The 26,777-nt window shown below is 36.4% G+C and overlaps 2 protein-coding genes across 4 annotated transcripts in view; one reads left to right on the top strand and one right to left on the bottom strand.

The window, feature by feature from the left end:
* LOC134534118 (cytokine-like nuclear factor N-PAC) overlaps positions 1 to 26,777 on the bottom strand; it is a 107,137-nt gene that overhangs the window by 37,628 nt on the left and 42,732 nt on the right. The window lies entirely within an intron of this gene.
* On the top strand, positions 12,820 to 25,781 carry LOC134534117 (immunoglobulin domain and leucine-rich repeat-containing protein 2-like). Of its 2 annotated transcripts, none has more exons than XM_063372191.1 (5): positions 12,820 to 13,006; positions 18,919 to 20,731; positions 21,527 to 21,668; positions 22,061 to 22,201; positions 22,287 to 25,781. In XM_063372191.1, the coding sequence occupies exons 2-5, from the start codon at positions 18,951 to 18,953 to the stop codon at positions 23,028 to 23,030; spliced, it is 2,808 nt and encodes a 935-aa protein (XP_063228261.1). In that variant the 5' UTR covers positions 12,820 to 13,006; positions 18,919 to 18,950; the 3' UTR covers positions 23,031 to 25,781. The 2 variants fall into 2 exon arrangements, with proteins under 2 accessions (XP_063228261.1, XP_063228260.1); XM_063372190.1 differs by lacking the exon at positions 12,820 to 13,006 and adding an exon at positions 16,380 to 16,461.

Here is a 26,777-nt window from a genome sequence, read left to right as displayed (position 1 = left end):
CACACACAGCGTGTCTCCGCGAGTATTGCCAACTAGCCCGCTTGTATCCCCCAGACGGGCCACAAGCTATCCTGGGCCGACCGCGTCAATGCACAGTGGGCACGCGGCACTAGAGACAAGGGGCTTAATTAACCACCTTCGGCTATTTTCGGAAACAGTCGGCGGCCCTGGGAATGCGGGCATGTGATCTTCGTCCAGCGCGACGTCTCTTGGCGAGCAGCAGGACTATCTTTGCGACGCGGACAGACTTCTGCAGAATTACAATTCTTTCAACTCACGATCTCACACATAGACACGTCATTAATTCCAGAGCAGTTTCAGCTAGACGTTTATTTATCACAATTATAATTTTTCTACTGGATACTTGGCCATCATAAGTAGATGTCTGAAGAATTCGGGAGGTTCATTTGGCGCACACGGCCTGTTTGAGTAATCTGCGCCAAAGACAAACCCGCAAGAAAACAAGCCCCAGGACTCGCAGTCAGCAGCCACAGAACTGTCGGTATCGGCGAACTCACTCTAGCAGCGATAAGGGAAAGACAGCTTTCAGGCAAGGGTGGCGCGAACATGGCAGTTCAGCAGGCACTCTTCAATCCGGCATTCATAGGTTCCACACATTCTCTAATCCGGCAAAGACGAAATCACTCGCGCCCGAAATTTTTTTCCTTGGGTGGATTCAGGTGCTTACCGACGGACGCGACACGATTAAGGGATTTTTTTTAAAAAAAAAAAAAAGCTTATCTAAACAATTTTTATTAAAGAATAATTTCCCGAGAGAATTTACAACTCGATAATTTCCCACCAAAATTATGATAGAAACAAACAGATAAACATTCTTCAACTCCCACCGAAATGCCATCCTAACTCTACTCCCATTGGTCGCCGCACAGCAGGAATGAAAGCATGTTCATATTTCCCTCCTATGCGCACACGACACGGGCAGGGTTATTACGGCGCGAGCGCTATTCCCGTCAATGGTTCGATGGTCCTGCACTGTCGCGCGCAGACGAGGAGGGCGGTGATGGGCGGAGGAGCGACAGAAGGGCGGAGGTCGTCGCCGGGTTGTGCAAGCGCGCTGCAGCAGCAGCGAGCGGTCTTGGCACGAGGTGCTGGCAGCGACCAGTCCGCATACTCTTCATTCGCATCGTGCGGCAGCGGACACTTGCACGGCCCAGCGAATATCAAGTTACACATTTCACAAATAATTATTTACACACTCCCACGAATTCACGGAACTTACATTTTTTGACGTGACAACGTCTAATAAATCGATGAACGCCGGCTGCACGCACGAAAACGTGTCACGTTACGCTGTGTCCCGTTACGCTCATTGTACGCTGGAGCCGCATCTATCTCTCTTTCACTCGATTGGAACAACCATCGATTTGACTTTTTCGAGGCACATTAAGGGGTCCGCCTCGTCAGGGGTGTATGTGTGTTAGTGAGGCGGGATGATAAGCGCGACGCTCGCTGGTGCTTCCAGCGCGGTATAGCCTCTAAGCGCAAGTCTCTGAACTGGTGCGCATTCGTCTCGTCGTCACAGGATAACTGTGAAATTTGAGCGGTGACCGTAACATTATATGGCGGAGAAATGAAGATAAAGGTGTTATGCAAGCCCCTTAAGTGCTTTCAAGAATCTGTACTGATTGTTTTATGCCTAAAAATTACTCTGAAAACACGCGTTTTAGGCATTTTAACGCTTCTAAAAATACAGTTTAAAAACTTAATCCGAAATTAAAAGTACTTTTCGGCCCTCAGCGAACTCTTAAATGCTATTCGTAAATAGCCCCCACTCGGATATCTTGAGTAGTTTTGAAATAGCGTTGTTTTTCCTGAAGCTCTGCACACCGTATGTGTGCCCAGGTAGGCGGGCCCCTTAAATTTAAAACACTCCCAATCGTTTCCTACCTTTCCTATCACCGTCCTATCCTTAACAGAATAACACAGATTGGAAGAAGTTAAATAGCAAACATGTATAAAAGTTAAAGTTAAAATAATCTCTTCGTTAAAGTAATAAACATATTTAAATTAATGAGTGCAAATAAAAGTAAATTTATCAATTAAATTGTAGCTTTCATTTCACTCCTTCTTTGTATCCATAAAAAATAGTGATAATTCAATAAAAATGATTAAATTTTATTCTCAAAAGTATGCAATAATTTCATCAATGTTTTGTTATGACGTCACGTTAAACTATCGTCCGTAAACCGACTTTACAGACAACCAATATTTTTTATAACAGAAACATGGAACGCCATGTCGAATAACGGATTAAATTTACATACATTTCAAATAGAAACCGTACAATGGGGTGAATAGGATCAGATGGGTGAATACGAACAAAAAATTGAATGTCCCAGTTTAAATGGTATATTATAACAGTTTGATTTAGAGTTTTAACAACAAATCATACATCAAATTGAAGGTAAACTAACCTAGTATTTTTTTTTTCAAATGGTTAATATGTGGAATTTTAGTTATACGGCACACATACAACCTGAAGTAATATTATTTCCACACTTTAGTTATCACGTCCGGAGAAATGGAAGCAAAGAGCCTCCTAAATTCTGTGTCTCAACTCTGGCAAATCATTAGGTAGCGGCGGAACGTAGAAAATATTTTTTATGAAGCCCCAAAGGAAAAAAAAATTGCATGGCGTTATGTCAGGTGAACGTGGAGGCCAGCGAAAAAGAGCTCTGTCGTCTCGACCATTACGACCAATCCAACAGTCAGGGACGTCAACGTTCAACCACTCTCGTAATGAGAGATTCCAATGAAAAAGTGCTCCATTATGTTGACAAATAAAGTTTACAGGTCCACCCTCTACTAATTGGGGGAAAAGCCATTTTTTTTCCGCGCTGCAAAAGAGAAAACAACAACGCAGTATTAGGCATGCTCTTATCTAAAACTGTTTGAGTTACTCTTTGTGACCTTGACCCACAAAATACAAAGCGTACACTTATGCTATTAAATTTTATAACTGGGACATTCTGTATAACAGAAACTAATTATACATAGAACTATGTATTATATCTATCATTAGAACAATTAGAACAATGCATTTTTTTTGTTATATTAATGTTTCAAAATATGTTACGTTTGAGCCTATTGACACCGTTTTACGGTACTTGACTTTTCCGTACTTTTCGTAGCTTCGGAAATCAGGAACGAACACTGCCGAAGCTACGCGACGCGTTCTTTGCCGATGAAGCCCCGAAACGACCGGTTCTTTTTTGTGATCGTGAGGTTTTGCATCATTTTCAACTATCAACGTAAGCAGAAAAATATAGTGCAATATACATTAACAGATAAAATCTCTTGTAAGTTCTTAACATGACATAACATTACCACTATTAAGTTTTAATTGGTGTTCAGTGCCAACTTTAACGTCTCACAACATGCAAAGCGTCGGCGTCGCAGGGTAACTAAAGTCTAGAATGATATTTAGTCTATAATTTCATTCGAGTTGAAATCCAAGCCACTTTTTTTTTTTTTTTTTCCCCCTCGTTTCTATTTAGTACAAAAGCGACATCACAAAAAAAATTTCAACTTAGAAATTCCGATTTTAAACAACCCTTCCCAAAAATAAAACCAACACAAATTTTATAGATGTACCTGGAAAAAATTTAGTAGCACTTTCCCATTATCAGAGGGAATTTTTTTTATAACAGTGAACAAATGGTTGCAAATTATTTGCACCACAAAAAAAAAAAGTATGAATTTTCGAACATATTGGATGAACGACCAACATGAAACTAAGGTGTTCGAAAATAAATACACGAAAACCAGAAAAAAAAAAAAATTGAACGTGTATAATTTTCCGCGCTTTCTCTCTCCATACAAAAGGTACGTAGTCCACGTTGTTCGATAAACGCGAGCGACTATCGATCTCGCGCTGCCCGGTTCAAGGGCCGCACGAAAGTGCACGCTCAGTGAAAGCTTGCGTAAGGATGTCCGCCAGCAGAGAGAGCGCGTGCCGCCGTTCGCTGCAAGCTGCAAGCTGCAATCTGCAGCGAAACTTTCACGTCGTCACGTCTGGCCCCGCGCGTCCGCCCACGTGGCCAGCAGGCTCCAGCAGACAAGACTCCACGGTCACCTCCTCGCGAACCAACACAGGGCCGCGGCTATGGGCCGGGTTCGATTCCCGGCGGGGTAAAACCAGGATTATTATTACTTTTTCGCGGAAGGGAAAAATTGGCGGACGTTGCCGTGTTTCCTCTGCGGGGTACACATCGTTTGCCCTACAGGCGTTTGCCCTAAACGTAGGGCAAATGCCTGTAGGGCAAACGACTTTAGGGCAAATGCCGTTTACTGCAAATGACTGTAGGGCAAACGCCGGCAAGCACTTATGTTTTGGATTAACGAAACCACACCAACTTTTAGGGCAGACGCCTGTAGGGCAGACGCCTGTAGGGCAAACGACTGTCGAAAAACTTATTTTAGGGCAAACGCCTTTAGGGAAAATGCCGGAGCTTGGTCCGAATGGGATTATCAAACATTTTGTGTAAACGCCTTTAGGGCAAATTCCTGTAGGGCAAACGCCTGTAGGGCAAATGCCTTTAGGGCAAACGCCTGTAGGGCAAATGACTTTAGGGTAAACGAAGCTTAGGTTATTTTGGGTAATGTAGGTTTTTTCAATTATGTATCCATTCAAACAGTGTTCTCGTAGTTTATATTTCCTCCGCAGGTGGCAGTACCTAAATAAATGTTTTCCCTCTAAATGCAAAGTTTACAAAACCGTCGCTAGATGGCACTTATGTAAGCCTATATCGAGATTTGGTGGGAATTCATGTGGTATTAACTTCCTAGATTCACCAACAGATGGTTCCCTGCACTAAGTTCAATGTTATCGAATATTTTTTCTGTAAAATATTTCGGAACATTAGATGATGTAAGGTCTTCGACCAAAAAAAGAAATCGTATAATAAAAAAACAGTATTTGCGATTTAACAAAAATATCGCTGGAAAAAGGTTCAATTTTTTTTCCGGGGCTTTGCTTATTTCAATTTCAGCTGCCAGACGCGCATTACGCTATGATTACTTAAAATATTACGATCATATAGGTAAATAATGCGAATGCTAGCTGTTAAACATTATCTTAATTAGCATAATAGTACTAATGCGATTAAACTCCTACATATTGTTCATACTATTTTATTCTGGAATGTATACACAACATACACCTGAAGTACACAATGAAGAAGTATTCTAGTTCGTTTTGTTCTGGGTTTTCCATAATTTGCATTTAGTTTGTAATGTTTGTGTTAGATCATTTTGACGTTCAGTTATAAGAGTTGGCCGATAATAGTAATTGGTTGGCATGATTCTTAAAATAGGCTATATTCGTAATATAATATATATTTAAATACATTCATAATATTTCCCATATTTACATAGTGGATTCCACTTATATTCCCAAAATAAAATAATGAAGATACGTAATGGTATTTCTCAATAATAATAATAATGTGACTTTAGCCCACCGCACACAGAACGACTTTCCTTGCGGGATTGTATGCATATTTGTTTGTTCCACAATATTCCTTCCTTCTTCCAAACTGACTTGCAGTGACGCGATGTAATGTTCACACTTACTTAATAGTTCATTTTCAGGAAGATCACACCCTTGTACAATAGTAACTTGCCCTGATGAGGATCCATAGTCAACATTTGGTTTTGTCGATTGGAGATCACGCCATTTTAGTTTCAACCGACTATCTCCTTGGTAAGCCAGTTTACGCCGAGTTGTGCCGTGTCGAATCTTTTTACGAATGACTTTCTTGTGTATTGAACCAGGGCTCCTACCTGACATTTTTTTGAAAGGACTCTTCTCCCAAGCTAAACTATTCTTGAATCTTGTCCTGCCATGTAACATTTACGCTGAAAAGAGCCTCGCTGTGTCTGTGTGTAGGTAATTTATTATTTTGCGTCCATTAAATTTGGCAACGAGGCTCGTATAGAATTCTGCCGAATTACTGGTTTTGTTTTCTTTGAGATATCTGTCACAAAAAATGTCTTATTAAAAAATTAAAAACCTTTCGTATGAACAAGACTGTTTTAGATATGAAGCGTCTGTGTGCATTATAGTGTCAAATCATATATCCCATAATTATAAATGAAAAATCCCCGATGGCAGCCAGTCGGAAATGTAGATTTCGCCGTGCGGCCTACCAATATAAAAAAAACTTTCTGAAAAATTCCAGAAGTTTCAATAACTATGTAAAATCTTATGAATATTTCTAGAATATCCAATGTAACAATAAATTGCAAATTAATTGTTGGCTCAACAATATGTATGGGATATAAATCCAATCCAACAATACATTAGACATTCATATTTACCTCAATTAGAAATTCTGAAATTCAGAGGACCTAGATAGGAGAAAATATCGTGAAATTTTCTGTAAGTCGCTCTGCGAAATCTACCTAAAAACGATCTCAGGAGAAAAAAAATTATAGTCACGTACAAACTTAATTTGTGGAGATGAACTGCGCGTGCACAACTAATACTATTTTTGATACATCATTGTTATGCTAACAGTTTTTGTTATGGTTTGCTGTCCTGTAAGCCCGCCCCGCACGACGTCAAATTTCTGCTTTATATTCTATTATACCCATGGGTATAAAAGTGGGTATATAAATTTCATTAGCAGAAGTGAAGAAAAAATTAATTACTCCATACACACAATACCCAGAGTTCTAACAGAGAAAACAGCCAACATATTTGCCGACCAAGGCAAGAAAGTCGGGTTGGATAAACCTATTGCGTACATTTAACCAAATAATGAATATATATATATATATATATATATATATATATATATATATATATATATCGTGCCCACTGTTAAAGTCGTAAGACTGTTTGTGGGCATGTGACAAATATATAATTAACTAAATATAATTGCAACGGTTTATTTTGAAAATTATGTAATTCGGTGAATTATTTTTTAAAATATTATTTTCTAATCTTCACTTGCAAAAAATATAGAGAAGTTGATTCAGTGTTTAAAAACAAGATCGAAGCAATTTTGAAACTAAATTTTTTTGAAAATATATTAACTAAAATTGCACTATTTTTGCTGATGCATTAGCATCTGAAACAGAGTTATATTTAATGATCTTTCTTTGTGTATTATACTTTTACGTAATTCATTATTGTACATTCCACGACATATCAAAATCGTTCCTAGTTTACACTCATACCTATGACATTCATTCAAATATTGTGGCAATATGGATGATATGATTAAATACATTTTGAAATGTTGTACATTTCATTGGCTGTCACACATAAAATCAGTCTTTTATTATTCTTCTCTTGTTCCCATAAAACTTATTAGGGGTTAAGCTATAGATGGTCTGGGCGAATTAGCAAAATATGCACACTCTCGATGGAAGTATTTTCACCGCACTCTACAAACATATTAATAAAACGACAGATTCATTTGGGCACATGTTATATAAAAATTGAAAATAGGCATGAAGGTCTCGGAGGCTATTATAACAGTAACTTTTAAACACTGAAAATGTTTTTATAAATGTATATGTATAATCTTCTGCCTTAAATTATTTTAGGGTCATCGTTTTTAGGACGACTTTAAGTGAAAATTCCAGCAGGCAAGGATAATAAAATTTTGTAAGCTCCTTTTGTTAACGCTTGTTTTTATATATAGCAGCAATATTAAATTAAGTTAATTCGTTCGTTAGTTAACCCCCGCCCCCCACCTTGGAAAATATTACATCATCAACCTTTTTGTTAAAAATGATTTAAAAAATACAATCCAGTCACTGAGATTCATCTGTTGTACGGTTCAATTACCAGCTGCATTCTTAGACTTCAACGTTGGGAAAGCAAACCGTATGTGCTGCCATCTAATTTGTGAATTTTGTACTTTGTACTCATTTGGAGAATGGTTCCAACATTTGTCAACAGGGGCGACACACGTAAGGACATCTATCTTCGAAAAGGTTCGTAGGGCAAACGACTGTAGGGCAAACGCCGGCAAGCATTCATTTTCGGATTATTGAAAATTCGCAAACTTTTAGGGCAAACGCCTGTAGGGCAAATGACTGACGAAAAACTTCTTTTAGGGCAAACGGCTTTAGGGCAAATGCCGGAGCTTGGTCCGAATGTGATTATCAAACATTTTGTGCAAACGCCTTTAGGGCAAACGCCTGTAGGGCAAACGCCTGTAGGGCAAACGACTTTAGGACAAACGCCTTTAGGGCAAACGCTTTTAGGGCAAACGCCTGTTTGGAATGAGGAATGCGAGAATATGCTTCGAAAATGCGTTTAGGGCAAACGCCTGTAGGGCAAACGACGTACTCCCTCCTCTGCGTACTACCGTTCCCCATCTACATATCTCCTACACTTCGTCGACTCTAATCACAGCGATGTCGACCAAGATCGCGAACTTGTTTTCTTTAGATTTGTATGCTCTTGGTACCATTTTTTCGACAGAAAAAAAATTTGCTAGCGTACGTTTAACTTTTTTTTGGTTATTTTTTCCTTAATATATATGTATATATAAAAACCATCAAACACAGAAAAAAAAAATCTGACTCGTTTAAATTGCATGGTTTAGCAAACGGCTTGTAGTTTCGATCAAATTTAATTGAACGCGTAAAATAAAGTTGTATAAAATTATTAGTATGTAATAGTCAATTTCGGTTAACATAAGATAGGAGATTCACTTCTCTTGCATACAATATATGTATTTTTAATCAGAAATTATCAGGAAAAAACAAATATTTTCAACCCTACAATACTTTGAACGGAAATTCCTGATTTATAATGAGCAAAATAGGCGTGTGCCTTAAACCTTTCATGAATAGGACTAGAAATAAACAGATTGATCTAATTGATGAAATGTTCTTCATAAAAATTGTAACCATGTTGACAAGCCCTACATTCAGAGAGCCACTTCTCATCAACTGAGTATATTGGGTGCTAAGAAAATAAATAAATAAATAAATAAATAAATAATGTGCACTGCCGCCCAGAAGCCAGGCGCCTCTGTATATATGCCGATGCCTGCAAATCTGCGATCGGCTCGCGACGAAACGTGACCTTTGTAAGGAATCCACGTTCAAGCTGCTTCGATGGCTTGCAGACGTCGCAACAACAGCCGAGAGTTAACAGAGATAAAGCATAAACATGTTTACGCCAGAACGTCGCGTCGCGTGGGTCGCTTTCGCGCAAAGTACGAGGAGTCCTCCCCGGGGTGGGAAGATTGGGTTAGGGGGAGGGGGGGGGGGGGAAGGGGACAAAGACGAACTACCAATCCTTTCAGCTAAATTACGGTTAGGACACACTTCGCAATCACGAGATAACACGAAGCAGGAGCCTTGAAGAACACGGGCACCAGAAATCACAGCATCACAATCAAACGAGAGACGCTTACAACGGTGCATAGAAAATAAGGATTAAGCAAGATTGTTGCGAGGACCCGGAGCAAATAATTTTGTTGAAATTCCTCTCCATTTATTAATGCACTTTGTTTTAAAATCCCATAGTTAAAAAATAATTCTAAATAAGAGTTAACGTGATCTGGAAAAATTGCTTAACTTAAAAAGTTTGCAATGAACTTTATTCGAAAAAAGAATTGTAACTTTTGTCTTACCTTCAGGGTAGCATGAAACAATATTTCGAAACTCAACCCCGCCCTCTTGGTTCTTGGGGGGGACGCACCACAACGCCGAACGTACAATAACGCCGAATGCCAAATTGACCACAACGCCGACAGCTAGAAAACTGCTGTGTACCACAACGCCGAAATACATCAACGCCGAAAAATGTCATTGCAGGACTGCCACAAAGGTTAGGTAAGGTAAGGTAAGGTTAGGTTAGGTTAGGTTAGGTTAGGTTAGGTTAGGCTAGGTTAGATTAGGTTAGGCTAGGTTAGATTAGGTTAGGCTAGCCTAGGTTAGGTTAGGGTACATTTTTCGGCGTTGTGGTACACAGCAGTTTTCTAGCTGTCGGCGTTGCGGTCAATTTGGCATTCGGCTTTATTGTACGTTCGGCGTTGTGGTAAAGAGCCGTTCTTGGGCCTCCTGCCGCCCTTAATGACCTGTGACCAAAGCTACGGCCACACAGGGCGCAAGCTCGCCAAGTTCGTGATGTACGCGAGTAAAATATAGCCATCTGCATGTCAGGTCACACAAAGCTGTGTTCTTTATGTTCGCTATGATGGTGACGTCGCAAGCTGTTTGGCTCTCCGCTTTTTTTTCTAATATGTCACTGACTTCGCGCATGCGCAGATAAAAAAAAAGAAAAAAAAAAAACAATTTTTCGCGAGGAATTGCGTTGTACTTCTGCGTTTGCTTTTTATGAAATTTAATTGCTCTCAGTATTGTGCTTTAAATAGTCATGTTGACGGAAAACATAATCTAAAGATTACGAAAACTGTCATGTTTACGAAATAAATCGATGAGGGAATATAAGAGACAGGGTATGCAGGACAATGCCTGGGATTTGATTCCAAGTGAATGCTACCAAACCAAGTTGAATTTATCCTGAAAATAAACCATGGATTTGGTTTCGAATTCACAAGCGACCGCTTCATCAAATGATGAAATTCATGTGATTATTTTGTTTTATATATTAAATTCATGAACTCATATATTTTTATGTTCACATACTGTACGAGCCAGCAGAATATCATCATCGTCGAAATATTCACTCGAATCCCACGGCCTGCGTCTCTCCGACATCGCGAACTGGACTACCCTATCCTGCGTGGCCACCTGGCGCAGCGAACATCGTAAACATAGCGTATGTAGGTAGCTTTCCGTGTCGCCTCGGCTTAAGGGTGACCAAAATTTACCGTATGCCGTATGCAATGTGCCATGCCAAAGTAAGGTTGATATATTGCTAAACGCAGTGATAAAAAAAAAACACGGATATCACCAGGGGCGCAACAACTAAATTTCCAAAGGGGGGGCAATATACCTTTTTATAAAGAATCATCGATCCCCCCTATTGAAGCGGGGGGTCCGGGGGTCCTCCCCCGGGAAAATTTGTATTTCAAGGTGGAAAATGGTGCTATTTAAGCAGTTTTACTATCTAAACATTGATTACACAGCACTTTCTTTGCCCCCGTTTGCCCCCACTTCAAGGTTTCAGAAGGGGGGGGGGGCAAAATACCCTTGCCCCCCCCCCCTGTTGTTGCGCCCCTGGATACCACCTATGCTCTACAATGTTAGCCGGTGATTCTGATGAATTAAATTACTGATCAAAAGTAACACCACGCAGTTTGAAGAACACCTAAAATTATAATGAAATGTTTTAAAGCCAAACAACTGTCTCTTGTTACTGCTCGTTTCAAAACGCGGCTTCCTAAAAGTAGGCTTTGTTCCACAGCGAGGAATGTTCCCTATTTATAGCCAAGAGCAGGGCCGTAGACAGGAACCCGGGGCAAATAATTTTGTCGGGCCCCCACCCCTATTATTTAAAATAATTTTGTCGGATCCCCTCCTTATTAATTTACAACTTTTCAAATCCCACAATAATAAAAAAAGTTATGCTTGTAAATGCTACCGTGGCCTTAACTGTAAACGTGATCTGCGCGGATCTCTTGGCTCGCAAGTTTTCCTATGAATTATTTCAACAACAGACTTTGAAATTTTCATTCAAACAAGGTAAACTCAAAGCACTGAAAAATCTCGATCGTAAACACACAAAAAACCCCCTACCCTTCCCGTACGTTGGCCCTGGTCAAGAATGTAGAGTCATAATAAAACGGCAAACCGTGGACACTCATGTAATCTTTAAGTTCTGGGCTGGAAATACGACGATCTCGTTTGATTAGGTGATTGTAATCTGATCTTACTTAAACACGCTACATAATCACACAAGGAAATAATTACAATACTGGAAAATGTAAGTTTACGCCCAAGACTGAACTGCCAAGTTATTAATTTAAGTGAACTCGTCCGTGCATGTATTCATTCAGTGAAATAATAATAATAATAGAAAAGTATATTTCTCAGTCTACGGTATAATTTAAAGAGCAATACTTCTCGGAACTGAAGGAGAAAAATTATAACTGGCTAAGATATAATTCTGTATACCGGAGGTATAGAACACCATATCACAAAATATTACCTTTTCAGGAGTGCAAAATTGCGATTTGTTTCAACTTTATTTACTTTTAGGTTCTTTGCGAGTAATAGGACTTGCTTTACGAAACTTGAACACATTATTATTGTACTTCTTTATTAGACAAAACTAATTTTGTCAAAGACGAATAGCTTAAAGTTTTAACTTTTAATTTTTCTTGGAAAGTGTTGTAGGCGTTTGTATATAAAAATTGCACCTAGGACATAATGTAATTTTATATATATATATATCCCAATACAGAGAGAGAGAGAGAAAAAAAACGTACATCATGGATATAGCGCTGTTTACCGCCGAGGTACATAATTTGAAAAACCGAATACGGTAAAACGTAAGTTTCGACCACATCACCAAGAATCAAGAGCACGAGCTGATGATGAAGGGGGGGGGGGGGGGGGGGGGGGAGAGAGGGAAACTTGCTAACCTACTACATTCGCTTGGCTGAGTAACCGGCGTGCCCCTCAAAGCGAGACGGCCTACTCGCACGCAGCTGGAAATGTTACGAACGCCACCCACTAATTAAGGCCTACGAAATACTGCGGAGATGCCGGCACCGAGACGTGTCTTCGTAATCACCGCGTGCCCGCTTCCCTATCTATCAACATGCCCGGGACGAGGAGAGAAGCTGATAAAATTCGTCGAAAAAAGGGGAGGAAGGGGAAGATAAATGTAGGAGGGAGAGGGGGTTCTGCACCGGCACGGGCGCGGCGGCCATCTTGTCTCCGAGTTCAGTTCGCCTCGCCGTGTTGGCGCTCGCGGGTCAGCTGTGGCTCGTGCTGCTACGTACGACATTCGCCGCGTCACAAATGACGTGACTGTTAACCAAGTGCTCGTTATTTATCCAATGGTGCCCTTAGTTCCTAGCTGCGGTACGGGCCCGGAGAGGTGAGCCACCCCTTACATCCTTCCGACCTCCGCCTACGTTTCGTAGTTCCAACCGACAGTGAAGTACACACACACACACACACGTCGCACGGTCACGCTCACACGTAACGTCCCTTCGAATTAATAAATCCCGAAGGCGATACAGTAAACTTAAGTGACAACGTATCGGCAGGTTTAACGGACCGCATGGAAACAGAAGTCTAGACCTACCGTATTAACCACTACTAAATTGAGAGAAAAAAAAAAATTGTAAAGCTTGAGGTTTTGAATCCGATTATACAAACAGTTCTAACAATTTGCGTCATCGTGTAAGAAGAGTTTGAGAAGACTAACCTAAAAACGTCTAACAGCTGATTGGCTTGTTTTTACGAGCACTAATCGCGGATAATTTTTGTGTGCGATAAATGCTTTTCGGACTCGGCTGGTTTTCAATTTAAATTCACATTAATTCATCTCTTTCCCCCGGCCTCCCCCGAAAAAATTTCTGATAAGTAATATGTAAGTACGGTAGTAGACAACTTAATCTAACCCAACCACCCAAACGAAACAAAAAATTATGTGCTGCTGTTACCTACGTCTTGTAGGACAATCCACACACCAATATTATAAATAAATACACACACGTCATTGGTTAAGTACATGACCTAAACTTCTAGATAAATCTGAACGATTCGAATTGGCAGATATTAATTTATTTACCTTTTTATTCAATACACTCGGCAGAGCCTTTAAAAAACAATAATGCTATGGAACAAGTCCGATTTTACATGGAATCAATTACAAATTACCTACATTAAAAAAAAAATGTACGATGTTAACTGAGCTAAACATTTACTACAAAATAATAAATATGCCTACATACATTACAAAAGGTTACTAGGTTCAGCAATTCTCACATTAATCCAGATATGCTAAATAAATACTATTTAATTTTGGATTATACTTTAGTATGTGATTTGATGGGTTTCATTTCTGATGTACTAATCATTCACTTGTTTCTAACTCGCAGTACTTCGATGGGGGTTAATTAATATTCAAAATAAATTTAAGAATTTTATAGTAAAAATCTCATGGTAATCCATTAGCAATCTTGATACTGACATTGCAACTAGAGACCACTTCAATGTCTATAATTACAGCAAGTGGGTCGTAAGTACGTTTGACATCCATGTATGTGGCCATGCAACATTTTTTGTCTTGTTTGCATAAAAAAACAGTATATTTCAGTATTAATTCCAGAATGCCAACACAAGTTGCAACCAATGACATTAAGCACACATACTTTCACACAAATAACATTTTCTTAATACCTACAGCATTAGGCAAATAATCTTAATAGGCTTCAAAAATGAGGTATGAATTTTTTTCTTCTATTTAATTAAATATATCAAGCAAAAATTTCTTTTGTCAAACTTAACCAGGCTTTAGTATTTAAATGTATCCCACATTTAACATGAAATTTGGTGACTTATTTATGAAGCTTATTTTAGGAGAAAGAAAACAACCAAAAGTTGTAACCAGTAAGCCTAGGGTTGAGCTTACTACTATCTAATCAATTTTGCAAAGAATGGCAACATATTTTATGAATTTAATTTTTCATGAATTATTAATATCTACTATTTAAGACAGTTATATAATGAAACAATTTAAAGTAGGTACATAATGTTTATGAACAACAAAGTTATGTACCCCAAAAATGCAGACAAATGAAATAGTTCAAATAAGAAATTTAATAAAATCTTTTTCTAGGCATTTAAATAATTCAAGATCTACCAATTTTAAACATTTTTTTCATATCAGAAATAGTTATGTAATAGGCATATAAAAATATTAATTTATAACGTTGAGCTCTATATGTGACCTGCAATTTCATAAGTCCTATTACATGCATACTTGCAGAAACATGTTAATATAATGTTCAGTTGATGAAATTTTGGATTTCTGCAGGAGAGAGAAGCTGACAATTATAAAAAAAAAAGTAGGTCTCTGGTACTTTATATCTTTCACTTAGGCATTTAATAATAAATCTACCAACATTTCATGAAAAATAAACCCTCCAAAATACAAATCCTAATTATTACTTTGGTTTTAGAATCACAAAATATACGAGGCTATAACATGCTAAAATCAAATACATAGCAAGAACAGTTTTTAAAATAGACTTCCAAGTGCGATTAGCTAGCTTTGCCAAGGCATCATGGGTTGCTTCCAAATAGTAGCCTAATGGATCCCTTAGCTAAGGGATCCACCGTTAATTGAAGCGTAGCAGACACTGCAATTTTTGCATTGCGCCCAAATTCTCACGAGGGATGCAGATGCATCCACTAACCTCAAGATTTCTAGGAATGCAACATTCACACGCATTGATGCATCCCTACATCCATTAGCTTCGGAATAGTGTTTAAGTTGTTGGAACATATTATCGCTTGACTTAAATTTGTTGAAAACATAATGGGTTTAATTTATAACTCAAATAGAGACAAAGAAAACAAACAAAAGTATTACCTATTGGTGAACTAAACTTATAAGGGTATTTAATACTTTACTATTTATAACATTTACCATTTATAACATCTACGATACTTACATTACTATTTTGTAATTGTATTTACTGATTGTCATTATTTACGTTTTGCTGGATCTCGTAGATATCATGACACAAAATGTTTACGTACACATTATGATGACAAACTGTCAACAGCAGTGAAAGTATTTGAAAACCATCCATTTTTTTTTAGAAATGTGTCCTTTACATTATGACTTCATTTGCTAAGGGATGTGGGTTGTATGTGCAATGGATGCATCACTATGTATTTGGAAACAGCCATAGGTTTGTTAGCATATCCTTGTTATATTACAAACTGTCCTTTAATTGTAGGTTGAGAACAGTTCTTTTTGCATTAACCTACCAAAATACAGAAGTGATAAGACTAAGAGGGTGTTGGGAGTCTAAAATCTTTCATGGCGGAAAACTTCCCAGTCACACAATTAGTCACTAAAGGTAATTACGAAAACCTAACCCTTTGAGTTGACTCTCTTAACTTTTATCACTATACAGTCTACTCAGATCAGAAAGGGTTGACCACAGATTGAAATCAAAAAGAAAATAAGTTCATGAATTACATTTCTTAAATGTAGAATTTAAAGAATGTTTCCAGCAATTTTTATTTTGTTCAATTTAAAAACCATTTGTTACATAAAGTCTTCGGTCAACAAATTTTATCAATTTATTACTTTCACAATATTTTACATCTTGGCAAAAGCTTAAAATACTTTTCCATTAGATTTTGTCTTATTTGTTTAAATTTCCTAATGTTGTTTTGTGCTTGTCATCTGCTCCATTTAACTTACCCTACTTACATGCATGGTTAAGCCTGCGGTGATTCAGTAAAGGAAGTTAATCTCATCGAGATTTCGAACAAGAGAAAACTACTTGGGATTACTATTTTGAAAAGGTACAATAAACTTTTATCTCTGATCTAATTAACATAGTAAGGTTCATAAGCACCTACTAAGGTTCATAAGCACCTATATAGGGAAGTGAACAAGGGTGCTAACCAACAATTTAAAACACACCTTTTGATAAAGTCACCAAGAAAAATAATATAGCACTGTAATGTATGTAGCTATTTGGGCATGGGTAAAATATATTCCATATATTATATTTTTTAAAACATACCTATTGCAGTTGGAAAAAGTAACTGGGCAAAACTTGGGAGATTCACCCTTTAATATGATAAAACACACTGGCCAGCCAATTCTGACATAAAAGTCTTTGAAAAATTTAAGCACAGTTTATATTGTACTAATGTTCCACTCTGGGCAATGGTGCAGCTGATGGCCTAGGTGGTAAAATACTTGTATGCCACCCAGACATGCCTGGGTTCGATTCTTACTGATGGTAACTTTTTAAAAATAATTATTTAATTTATTTTTATTTATTAGATATTACTTGATATTTAAATTACAGTAATAATTCAATATTTCAAAAATAAAATAGCACTGGGTATAATAATAACAACCTTTATGAATAAAAATGTTTTTTTTTCCATTAAAATTTAATTAAAAATTTTAAATTTATTTTATCGTAACCGTTACAAAATATTTGGTCGAAATCGGTTTTCACCTGACCTGAGAAGTTGTTTCTATGGTTTCTATTAAAAAGGATATATGGAGAAACTTCTGTTACTTACCTCACTATTGTATATAATGTTTCTACAGTTTGATCATTCTGATTGCACTGCAAACTCTGAACAAATGTGCCCGTTTATTCTTGAATGAATGAAGTATGTTTTTCAACAGATCTACTAAAAAAATTCATGTAAATTATCATTTATTAATTGTGCAAGATACCAAAAAAAAATGTTTCCAATATTTTTATAAGTATGTAAGATAACAGATAAGTGTAAACAAAATATTTGACTAAAATTTACTAACAAAAATATCTAACTTTATGTACTTTATTTTAAGGGATGAACAACCTAAAGGTATAACTTCTAATACAGAGTCTTATTCCGAAGTGAATTTCCCAAGTCGTGCCCTCCCCTTCTAAGCTAGGATTTTTCAGTAATTTGAAACAATAAATTATGAAGGCTAACCCTTTTATAATTAAAATGCAAACTGGTTTTACGATATCAAGATAAAAACTGTAAAAATTTAATATTATTGTTTAGCCTGTATTTTCCAGTTTTTTAAGAGACCCTGTCAGGTTCCTAGTATTAATTCTTTACTTACACAGGGCAGGGTTTCAAGCAGACTCTGTATAATATATATGTGGTTATCTGAGTGGATTAAGGGGAATATTATTCTTATAAATTTAAGATTGTTGGATGTAGGAGGCTTACCAGTTTAAAAATACTGCACACATTAATGTCCAACTTGGGATTTTAGCTCAAGAGCCTCTCAGGTGGCAAGGAGAAGGGAACTACATTAATGCTGTAAACATTGTAATATATTGAATTTATGTACTAACAAACATATGTGGCATATATGTTATTTGCTGTACTGTAGAAAAAAATGTATTAAGTAGTTTACTGACATTGCCTGTTAAATATTTACATTAGTGAATATATAAATTATTTTTGTTATTTTCATAATTAAAATACAGTGAAGTAAAACCATAATCCTTAATACATTAGATAAATTCTTGGGTGGCTGGATTGATATTCATGATAAGTCCCAACCAATAACTTAAATGAAATTATTTGATATAGCTGCAGTGGAAGTGACATTGCAAGTACCTAATTTATTCCTATCCTTTTTGTTTGAGCATTTATAGTTTCAGTCCAGGCACTTATCAAGTTTTCACGGTCAACTCTGTATGTGTGTGAAACTTTGTTGGGTTAGGCAGGTTTTCATGGGGGAAATTTTTTTAATAAGTTAACTTGAATTAATCTGCAAATTTAAAGACAATCATAACATGAGAAAATACTATTAATGAAAGTTGATTTTTTCTGTTACTTCTGTCATTGAATCAGTTCAATTTTACTTCATTGTACGAGTTGAAACCTGTTGAAATGCATCACCATCCTTGTCAAGTTGAACAAGATTCTTTCCTTTGTTAGTAGTGATTGGGCAAAGTTCTCTATCAATATGGCATCTGCTAAAAATTTTCAAAGGAGTGATGCTCTACACTTTTTCCTTGTCTTTATGTCAATGGCAGTAGTGCCTTTAGAATCACTTTTGTGGGCACATTTTCACAGGACTTTGGCACCATCTTGGAGTGACGATACAGTCGGTTTGATTCGGTTCTAGTGGGAGAATACAATTCCTTCCTATTCATTTTATCAACATAAAAGTTGACTTTCAGACATACCTCTTGAGAATTTGGCTTTACCCTCTTTTAATCTGCTAGATGGGCACACAGGCCTGTAACTCCCCAACAGGTCTAGCTAGGCTGTCTACTGTTGCAGGTAGCTCGCCACAGAATGCACAGTTGTGAAAGATGAGGGTGAACCACCATGTGAGCTGGGACTCCGACACCCTGCTCACTCCTCCAGCGCCAGCCGGGTGCCTCCTGGTGCTGCTTCTGCTGTACCTGGCTCCCGCGGACTGCTCCGACCCCACCACCTTCCCCTCCTTCCACCACGTGCGCCACTCCACCTCCCTCCCCTGCGAGCACACCTCCCCGCTGGGCGTCACCTGCCACAATGCCGACCTTGCCAGCATCGACTTCCCCGATCACCTGACCGACGTCAGCCTTGTTAATGTCCCTGCAACCTCCTTGAACGCTTCCATCTTTGCAAATGCTGGTAACCTGAAGAATCTTTCCTGGCAAGACAGCAGGATCAAAAAAATTGCCCCCAGCACGTTTTTAAATCTGAAACAGCTGGAACGTTTGGATCTGAGCCACAACCACCTCGAATCTCTTTGCGACACTTCTCTTAGTTCCCTGAAGCAACTAAAAGCTTTAAATTTGTCAAACAACAGACTTGCTGATCTTCCCAGTGATGTATTCCTAAACCAAGAAAGTCTGGTGACACTGGACTTGAGTCACAACGAACTACAAGTTATTCCATTCAACATTTTTTACTCCATGCATTATCTGGTCACGCTGGACCTGTCATTTAATATGTTAACTTCAATCGAAGTCGAATTTTTCAAGCCGAACACAAATCTACAGTACCTGCATTTACAAAGCAACAGGCTCTTAAAACTGCATGGTGCTTTCTTTAGTTTGGAAAGTCTCAAAATGCTGGACTTATCAAACAATTCTTTGGGTGAATTGCCCAGAAACCTACTAAGAGATTTAGGGAATTTACAGTACTTAAGCCTGGGCAGCAATCATATAGATAACATTCCTTCAGAACTGTTCCATTCGCAAAAAAAATTACTACAACTAAACCTAAGCGATACTCCAATACAAAACTTACCAAATAATGTGTTCCTGCAATGTTCAAAATTAGAAACATTAATACTAGATAACACAAAGCTACAAACATTACCGAATGCAATTTTCAAAGGACTTCAGTATCTCCGCTTTTTATCTGCAAGAGAGAATATATATTTAAACAAAATGGAAGATTTTATTTTTTCTGATACTAAAAATCTAGAGCACATTGATGTGAGTAGCAGCAACATGTCAGTGCTGCCTGCTTCATTATCCAAGTTAACAAAAGTGAATGAGCTTCACATTCAAAACAACCCTTGGGCCTGTGACTGTAGGATGATTTGGCTTTTAAAGTGGAGCAAAATTATGAACTTAACCATTAGTGACGTGGACTGCGATCCCAAAAGGGTACTGACTCAAAGGCCTTCTAACATAATACAAATGCTACGCAGTTTAAACTGTAAACCTACGGAGCTTGTTAGTACATCACCGACCAATCGCTATGCTTTATATTCTGATGCTTTATTGGAATGTAATTTCTATGGCAGTCCTATGCCCACTGTGACATGGATAACACCAACTGGTAGGATGTTTCGATGGGATCCAAACGCTGAAATATCAACTGGTAGCCACGTCAACACCAACTTAACGGATAGGATTCAACTGCTGCATAACGGAACACTTTTCGTTCATGGCATTCTACGTCCAGACAGTGGTTACTATTCCTGCATCGCCTCAAATCCCTTGGGTAATGTTACCACTCACGTGAGCCTGCAAATTGACCCCATCACAATCTACAGGATTAAGATAAACAGCATCCTCATCGGAGCTGCAGCAGCAACCGTCTTCCTGCTTATTACATTAATAGTTCAGCTCCTGAGATCAATCTTCCGAAGGTAAGTAAATAATGTGAGACATCTAGTTTTCTAATAGTTGTTTATTGCTCTAAAACAGCTATGTCCAACTGGCGGCCCACTTAAGGTATACGTTCTGTTAGCCATTTTTCTTGGCATACATGTAGAATGTGTTGTCATCCAAGTGTTTGGAAGACATAATTTTCTCATTAGAAGATAAGAAATTTACATTTTTGCAATTTACAGATTATATCATGGCAATAATTATAATATTTAAATGTTTTTAATTTTTTGAAAATACTATGCACTATTTTTAAGATAATTTTTCACTTCTTCATTACATATTGTATTTATTGATTATTCTAGAGGAAAAAAAGAGACATTATTTCATATTCTAGTAGACGTTCTCTGTGAAAACCTTCACATTTACACAATATATATGCAAACTTTAAGAAAAAAATATATTTAAATTTTCAAGACACTATTAATTATCCACTAAAATATATTTTCATTTAGTTGAAAAGTAGTAAGTTAAAAAAAAAACCTCTTTCCAGTTAAAGATTTTTAAACATGGGCCTTTTTGGTAAACTCATCAAAGCCACTTCTTTCTTCTCTGTAGAATTAAATATCTCAGTTCGATAAAGATAAAATGTGTAACTACTGAATAATGTTATGACCAAGCCAAAAATGCTTAAATTAGCTTAGTGACAGAAAGCACTATTTAAATGTGGGAAACATAATTATTATGAGAAGAATAGTGATTATCATTTTACATATAAAAAAAATGAACATAGGCTAAATGCCTACATGAAGCATCATAAAATGTTTAAATTTCAGAGTCATTTGGTGCAGAGCCTGTTGTTGCTGTCGTCGCGACAGAGTCTCTCCAAGGGCTAGACAAATCTACCAGATGTTGGAGAATATTGAGCAATACAAGACTCAGCAATTAGAGAAACTTCGGGAGAACTACACGCTGCAGGTATGCAATGTTTCACGAGTGCGGACAGTTTGTAAACTTGTAGAACTGCATTTGAACTGGTACTTATTATAATATAGTGTGTTATAGCTATCACAAGGATATGCTGCAAAGGTATGCAAATAATGTTAAATGTGCCCAGGACAAATATTTAACGTTCTGTATTATATTTAACTGTACAGTATGAAATCAAATAAATACCAAATTAAATTCAATTTTCACTTTCTAATGCTAACTTGTTTTTGATCAGAGTAAACTAAGTACAAAATTATCAAAATTGTATTATGAAAACGGATATACCCTTACAAATGTGAAGGTTAACAAAATATTTTACTTAACAAATAATTGTAGAATTAATCGATAAACAAGTTTGAAACACAATATTTTATTCATAGGTTCGACGAATCAAGGATAACTGTGCTCAACAAGTAGATTGGATACAGGGAAGTTACCAGGGCCAGGTGAAGCACATCAAAGACATCCGAGACATTGGAACCAATCACCTTACTGGTCTTCGTGACCAGTACTATGATCAAGTAAGTTATATTTACTAAAAGATGATTTTTTTTTTCGTTTTAAGTTACCAAAAGATATAATATAATTCAATTTTGTTCTTGTCAGGTGAGACGTGTGCGTGACTATTCCACTGGTCAATTAAACTGGGTGAAAGAAAACTACGTCTTCCAGCGAAACAGGATACGAAAATTCAGTGCCCATCAAGTGCTTCGGCTGAGGGAATCCTACAAGTATCAGCAACAGACACTGAACAAGCTCATGGAAAATCTGCCCAGTTTGTACCTGGAAAACTGCCGTAGCGGATCGTGCGGTAGGGCCGATTCAGTCGTGATGGACTCTGAAGCATCAGAAATAGAGGTGTACTTAAAAGCTAAAATGGAATTCTTGTCGAAAGAGGGGGTGGGGCTCGGTGTTTCAGATGATACTCGCAGCCATTGTTCCTTTTATTACACTCCCTCAGAACAGTCCGAGTCGCCCAACCTCTCTCCAGGTGTGTTAATTGTAAACGATTTTCTGAATAATTCCATTAGCGTGAACATAGACGATTGTCCACATTTATCTGAACCCCTGACGTCACCATACTTCATTCCATCATTTCACCGGTCGAAGAGCACCAGAGAAAAACAAGTGCAAGACCAGTGCGCGGTAGTTAACATTCATAGCAGTGCAGCAAGCCCTGACAGTGAGGGGGTACCACAATGTGGGTTACGTGATGCAACAATGTTACCAAGTGCAACCCTGAGTACAAGTCTGCCAGAATTAAGAACGTCAAATGCACGTCAAGTGTCTGTGGTAATCCAGGCAAACAACTGTGCAAAACCTAAAATGAAGAACGAGACTGCATTGTAGTGCCAATTAGATAAAGTTCTAGAAAATGTTATATTAAAGTTATAACTGTGATAGAACAGTGTGCTCTACTGTATTTTCAGATAGGTACACATTGTTGCTAGTCTGTGATTGTATTTGTACTCCAGTTCATTTACTAGCCAGTTATGCTGCTAAAAAGCACCAAAACTTATGTTCAAAATGGTTTTTCATTTAATTCAGGTATAAGTTATTTAATTCTATGGAGAATTTCACAAAAATAATAACTAGTTATTAGATCACATGTAGCCAAAGAAAGTATGCATTATCCAGTACTGGTACATGTGATTAAATGGTAAAACCTATATGTTCAGGGCAGTAAATACATAAATGTTTTGGTAGTTACAAGTATATTAAGAAAATTGGAACTTTTATATAGAAATTAATTTTAGCATAAAAAACTTATGTTTTTCTAAATTTAAAATTGATGTATGTGGCAACAAAAGCCACTTATTTGTTCTTGTGAAATGAAATATTATCTGTCTGAAATGGAAGCTGCCTAGATAAACTGGTATTTCAATACCTACGTATACTATTACTTTTATTTATGTATATAATACCCAATAGGTTAATGTTTATGTGTATGTATGTATGATTTAATCACAACACTATGTTCAATAACTAAAATTTTTTTTCCTCATCTATGGAAATCTCATAATTCACATAAAATTTGTTAATGAGGTTACATGTTTGTATGGCCTTTAGATAGAAATGTTGACATTATTTTGAGTATACCCTGCAAAACAATTTTTTACAAACTTAATTATAGAAACAACATAATGTATTTATTTTTTTCTTCCAACTGGTAAATTTTTGTTCTCAAACTTGTTCATAGAAAATAAAAATTGAGCCTTTCAAATGTAATAGTTATTAAATTAAATTTGTTGGAAGTACAATTGTTGTTGTAGCTAATAGAGAAAACAAAAACCCTATCTCAACAGTTATTCAACACTTCAGAACTTAATGCTTATCCATGTCATCTTTTTACTTCTATTTACAGTAAAAAAAAATCATGGTAATAGTTTTTCTTACATTGTATCAGTAATGTAAACCTCAATTTTTGTGTGCTCAGTTGCATTGTGGCACTGTGTGGCCTAAACAGTTATTTTAAGTTATTAATGTACAAACAAAGGTGTGTAGTTTAGCCTTTTATTTTACTGTTATTATCAGCACTTTTTGTATAATTGATTGAGATAAACAACTATCTTACAACTCAACATGCAGCTATAATGATGAAGTTAAAATCTGACTATTTTTATGAAACTAGGGAGAATGTATTGCAATATATCAGTATTTTATCAATGTGATTAAAATGTTTTAAGGAACTTGTTTTGAGATAAATATGATAAAAGTAATATTTTATTTATTTTTTTATCATGCCAGCAAATCAGTTTATCAATAATTAGACTATAAATGATGTAATAAAATATTGTAGACGATTTACATGAACAAACCTTTCCAATGTAGTGTTATCTTTATGAAAAATCACCTTGTTGATTAGAGTAACACTAAGTTTAAACCTGTTATTGATCTTTTAAAGGAAAAAAAAAAGAAGAGTTCCTGTCTCTCATAGCCAGAGAATCAATTTGCTAGGCTTGGAAGTTTAACTACAAGAAAATTATATTAGAATTCTTAGATGTTTTCATTCAATTTGCAGTCTTAAAACTTAAAAGCAGCTGCCTGTTTTACAGTTACTTAGTAAATTAGTCCAGATTTAAATGGAGGTCATTTCCAATATCAATGTGAAAAATGAATACTCATGGTTACTGTTCAGTTCAGGTCTGTAGCACCTCCGTATTGGTGTTTGTTCAAGGTTATTTGGTGAATAAAATAAACATTTATAACAAATCATACCATATGCAAGTAGCTTTATGTGACTTTTGTTTACATGCGATTTAAATTTTTTCAAGAAAAAAATTTAGTTGAACTGCAAATGGGAGTAAAGTAATATTTTATTTAGTTTATACTAGCTGACCCATGCAAATATTTAGCAAAGTATCATGATTAAACACCAAATAGTAATATAATAATGTGAAAATAAGAATATGCAGTATTTATTAACTAAAGTTATTTTATTTTGAAGAGAAGTAATAACTATCAGGTTTATTGTAAAAAGTCATTATCTAAGTATATAATATGTTCAGCACCAATGTTATTGAAGTTAAGAGTATTTACTTGATTTAATACATTGATTTAATTCAGTTAATTATGTTTATTTAGTTATATTTACATTGGTTTATACATATCAGTTTATAATTATTTATAACACTTTACGTTGATTTAATTTGATTGATTTGCGTGATATTTCACACTTGCATATAGAATGTAAACAATCTAACTAACATGACCATGTTAGTTAAACTGATTGTAAATAGCGAGGGTCTCTCCTACATGTTAGTTAAATATATTTTCATTAGTAATGCCATCTGGTGATGTCATTCCTAATGAAAATATACTATATGTACTTTTTATCAAAAGTTTATTAATACATTTTTTTCATAAAAACCATTTTAAACTATTTATCATCAAAAGTGGGGAACATAAGCTTTGAAATGAAGTTTGAATAATTAATTTCGATGAAGAATTAAGGGAGAAATAATATATATGATTACGTTCCAATTTGTTTGGATGTGACTATTATTTGTTTAGTATGTACCAATATTGAGGTGCACATTAAACCTCACTAAAAGAAACTACTGAGAGAAAAGTAAAATGGCTTGAGAATAATTTTTAAAAGTGAGTCAATTTATTAATTTATTTTTTTCACTAATCCAGAGGGTGCCTGCATGTCAACAAAACTAATGTTCTCAATTAAAACCTAAGAATTATATCCCATCACCCTCACACAATGTCGATAAATTTCAAGATACCCAATATAGTAGACTTTTATGCTTAAAATGTTATTTGGAAGTCACTGGCAATTAAAAGAGTCATATTGATGGAACAAACTTAAATGTCAGTTAAAGTTATATTTGTTTATGAAAGTAAATACTTCTTGCAACAGTCTTTGCACCACCAAAATTGGTGGTTGTTAGGCCAATGTAATCAGTCTTGCTAGCTGCAAAACAGAAAAAAAGCACTGCAATACCAGTAGGTGTTATTGATTTAGTGTATTATGTATGACAGCCTACCTATGAATGCTACATTTTCAACTTTTAACATAGTTTATGTTATAAGTACGATTAGTTAACAAAGAGGACAATAAAAGATTGCAATCCACAAACCTGTCGATCAAAGGTGCTTTTTAAAATTTTTGCTACGAAACTTTGCAAACATTTTACGGCCCACGCATACAAATGCAGTAAGATACTTTTCTGTTTTATTACTGCTAAGTAGGTTTCTGTCAATTGTATGTAGAGTTTTGCACTATTACATAGTAAAGGTTATGATGTACCTCGATATGTTATTCTGGTCTGTTAATCAAGTTCTCACTGATAACTTATGCAAATCTGGTTTGATATGGATTTTTCCTGGCAAATATTTCAGATACATATTTAATTTCAAACATATATTGTAAAGGGAATATTGTTTATAATTGAAAAATTGCAATTTTTCCCCACTTATTACCCAAGTAATTACTGCAGAAATTTTGATAAAAATGTTCCAATATTATTAGCTTAAAGCTTACCTTAATAGCTAAGGCAGGTGCAGATCCAGAGGGAAGACAACATGGGTCACTACCCCCCAACCCCCTCAAATCCTAAAAACCTGACTTTGATGGAATTTTTAAAT

Source organism: Bacillus rossius, chromosome 7 (genome assembly GCF_032445375.1).
Source record: "Bacillus rossius redtenbacheri isolate Brsri chromosome 7, Brsri_v3, whole genome shotgun sequence".
Lineage (NCBI taxonomy): Eukaryota > Metazoa > Arthropoda > Insecta > Phasmatodea > Bacillidae > Bacillus > Bacillus rossius.
Note: the sequence above shows the minus strand (reverse complement) of the source record. Positions and strands in the feature narration are given on the sequence as shown.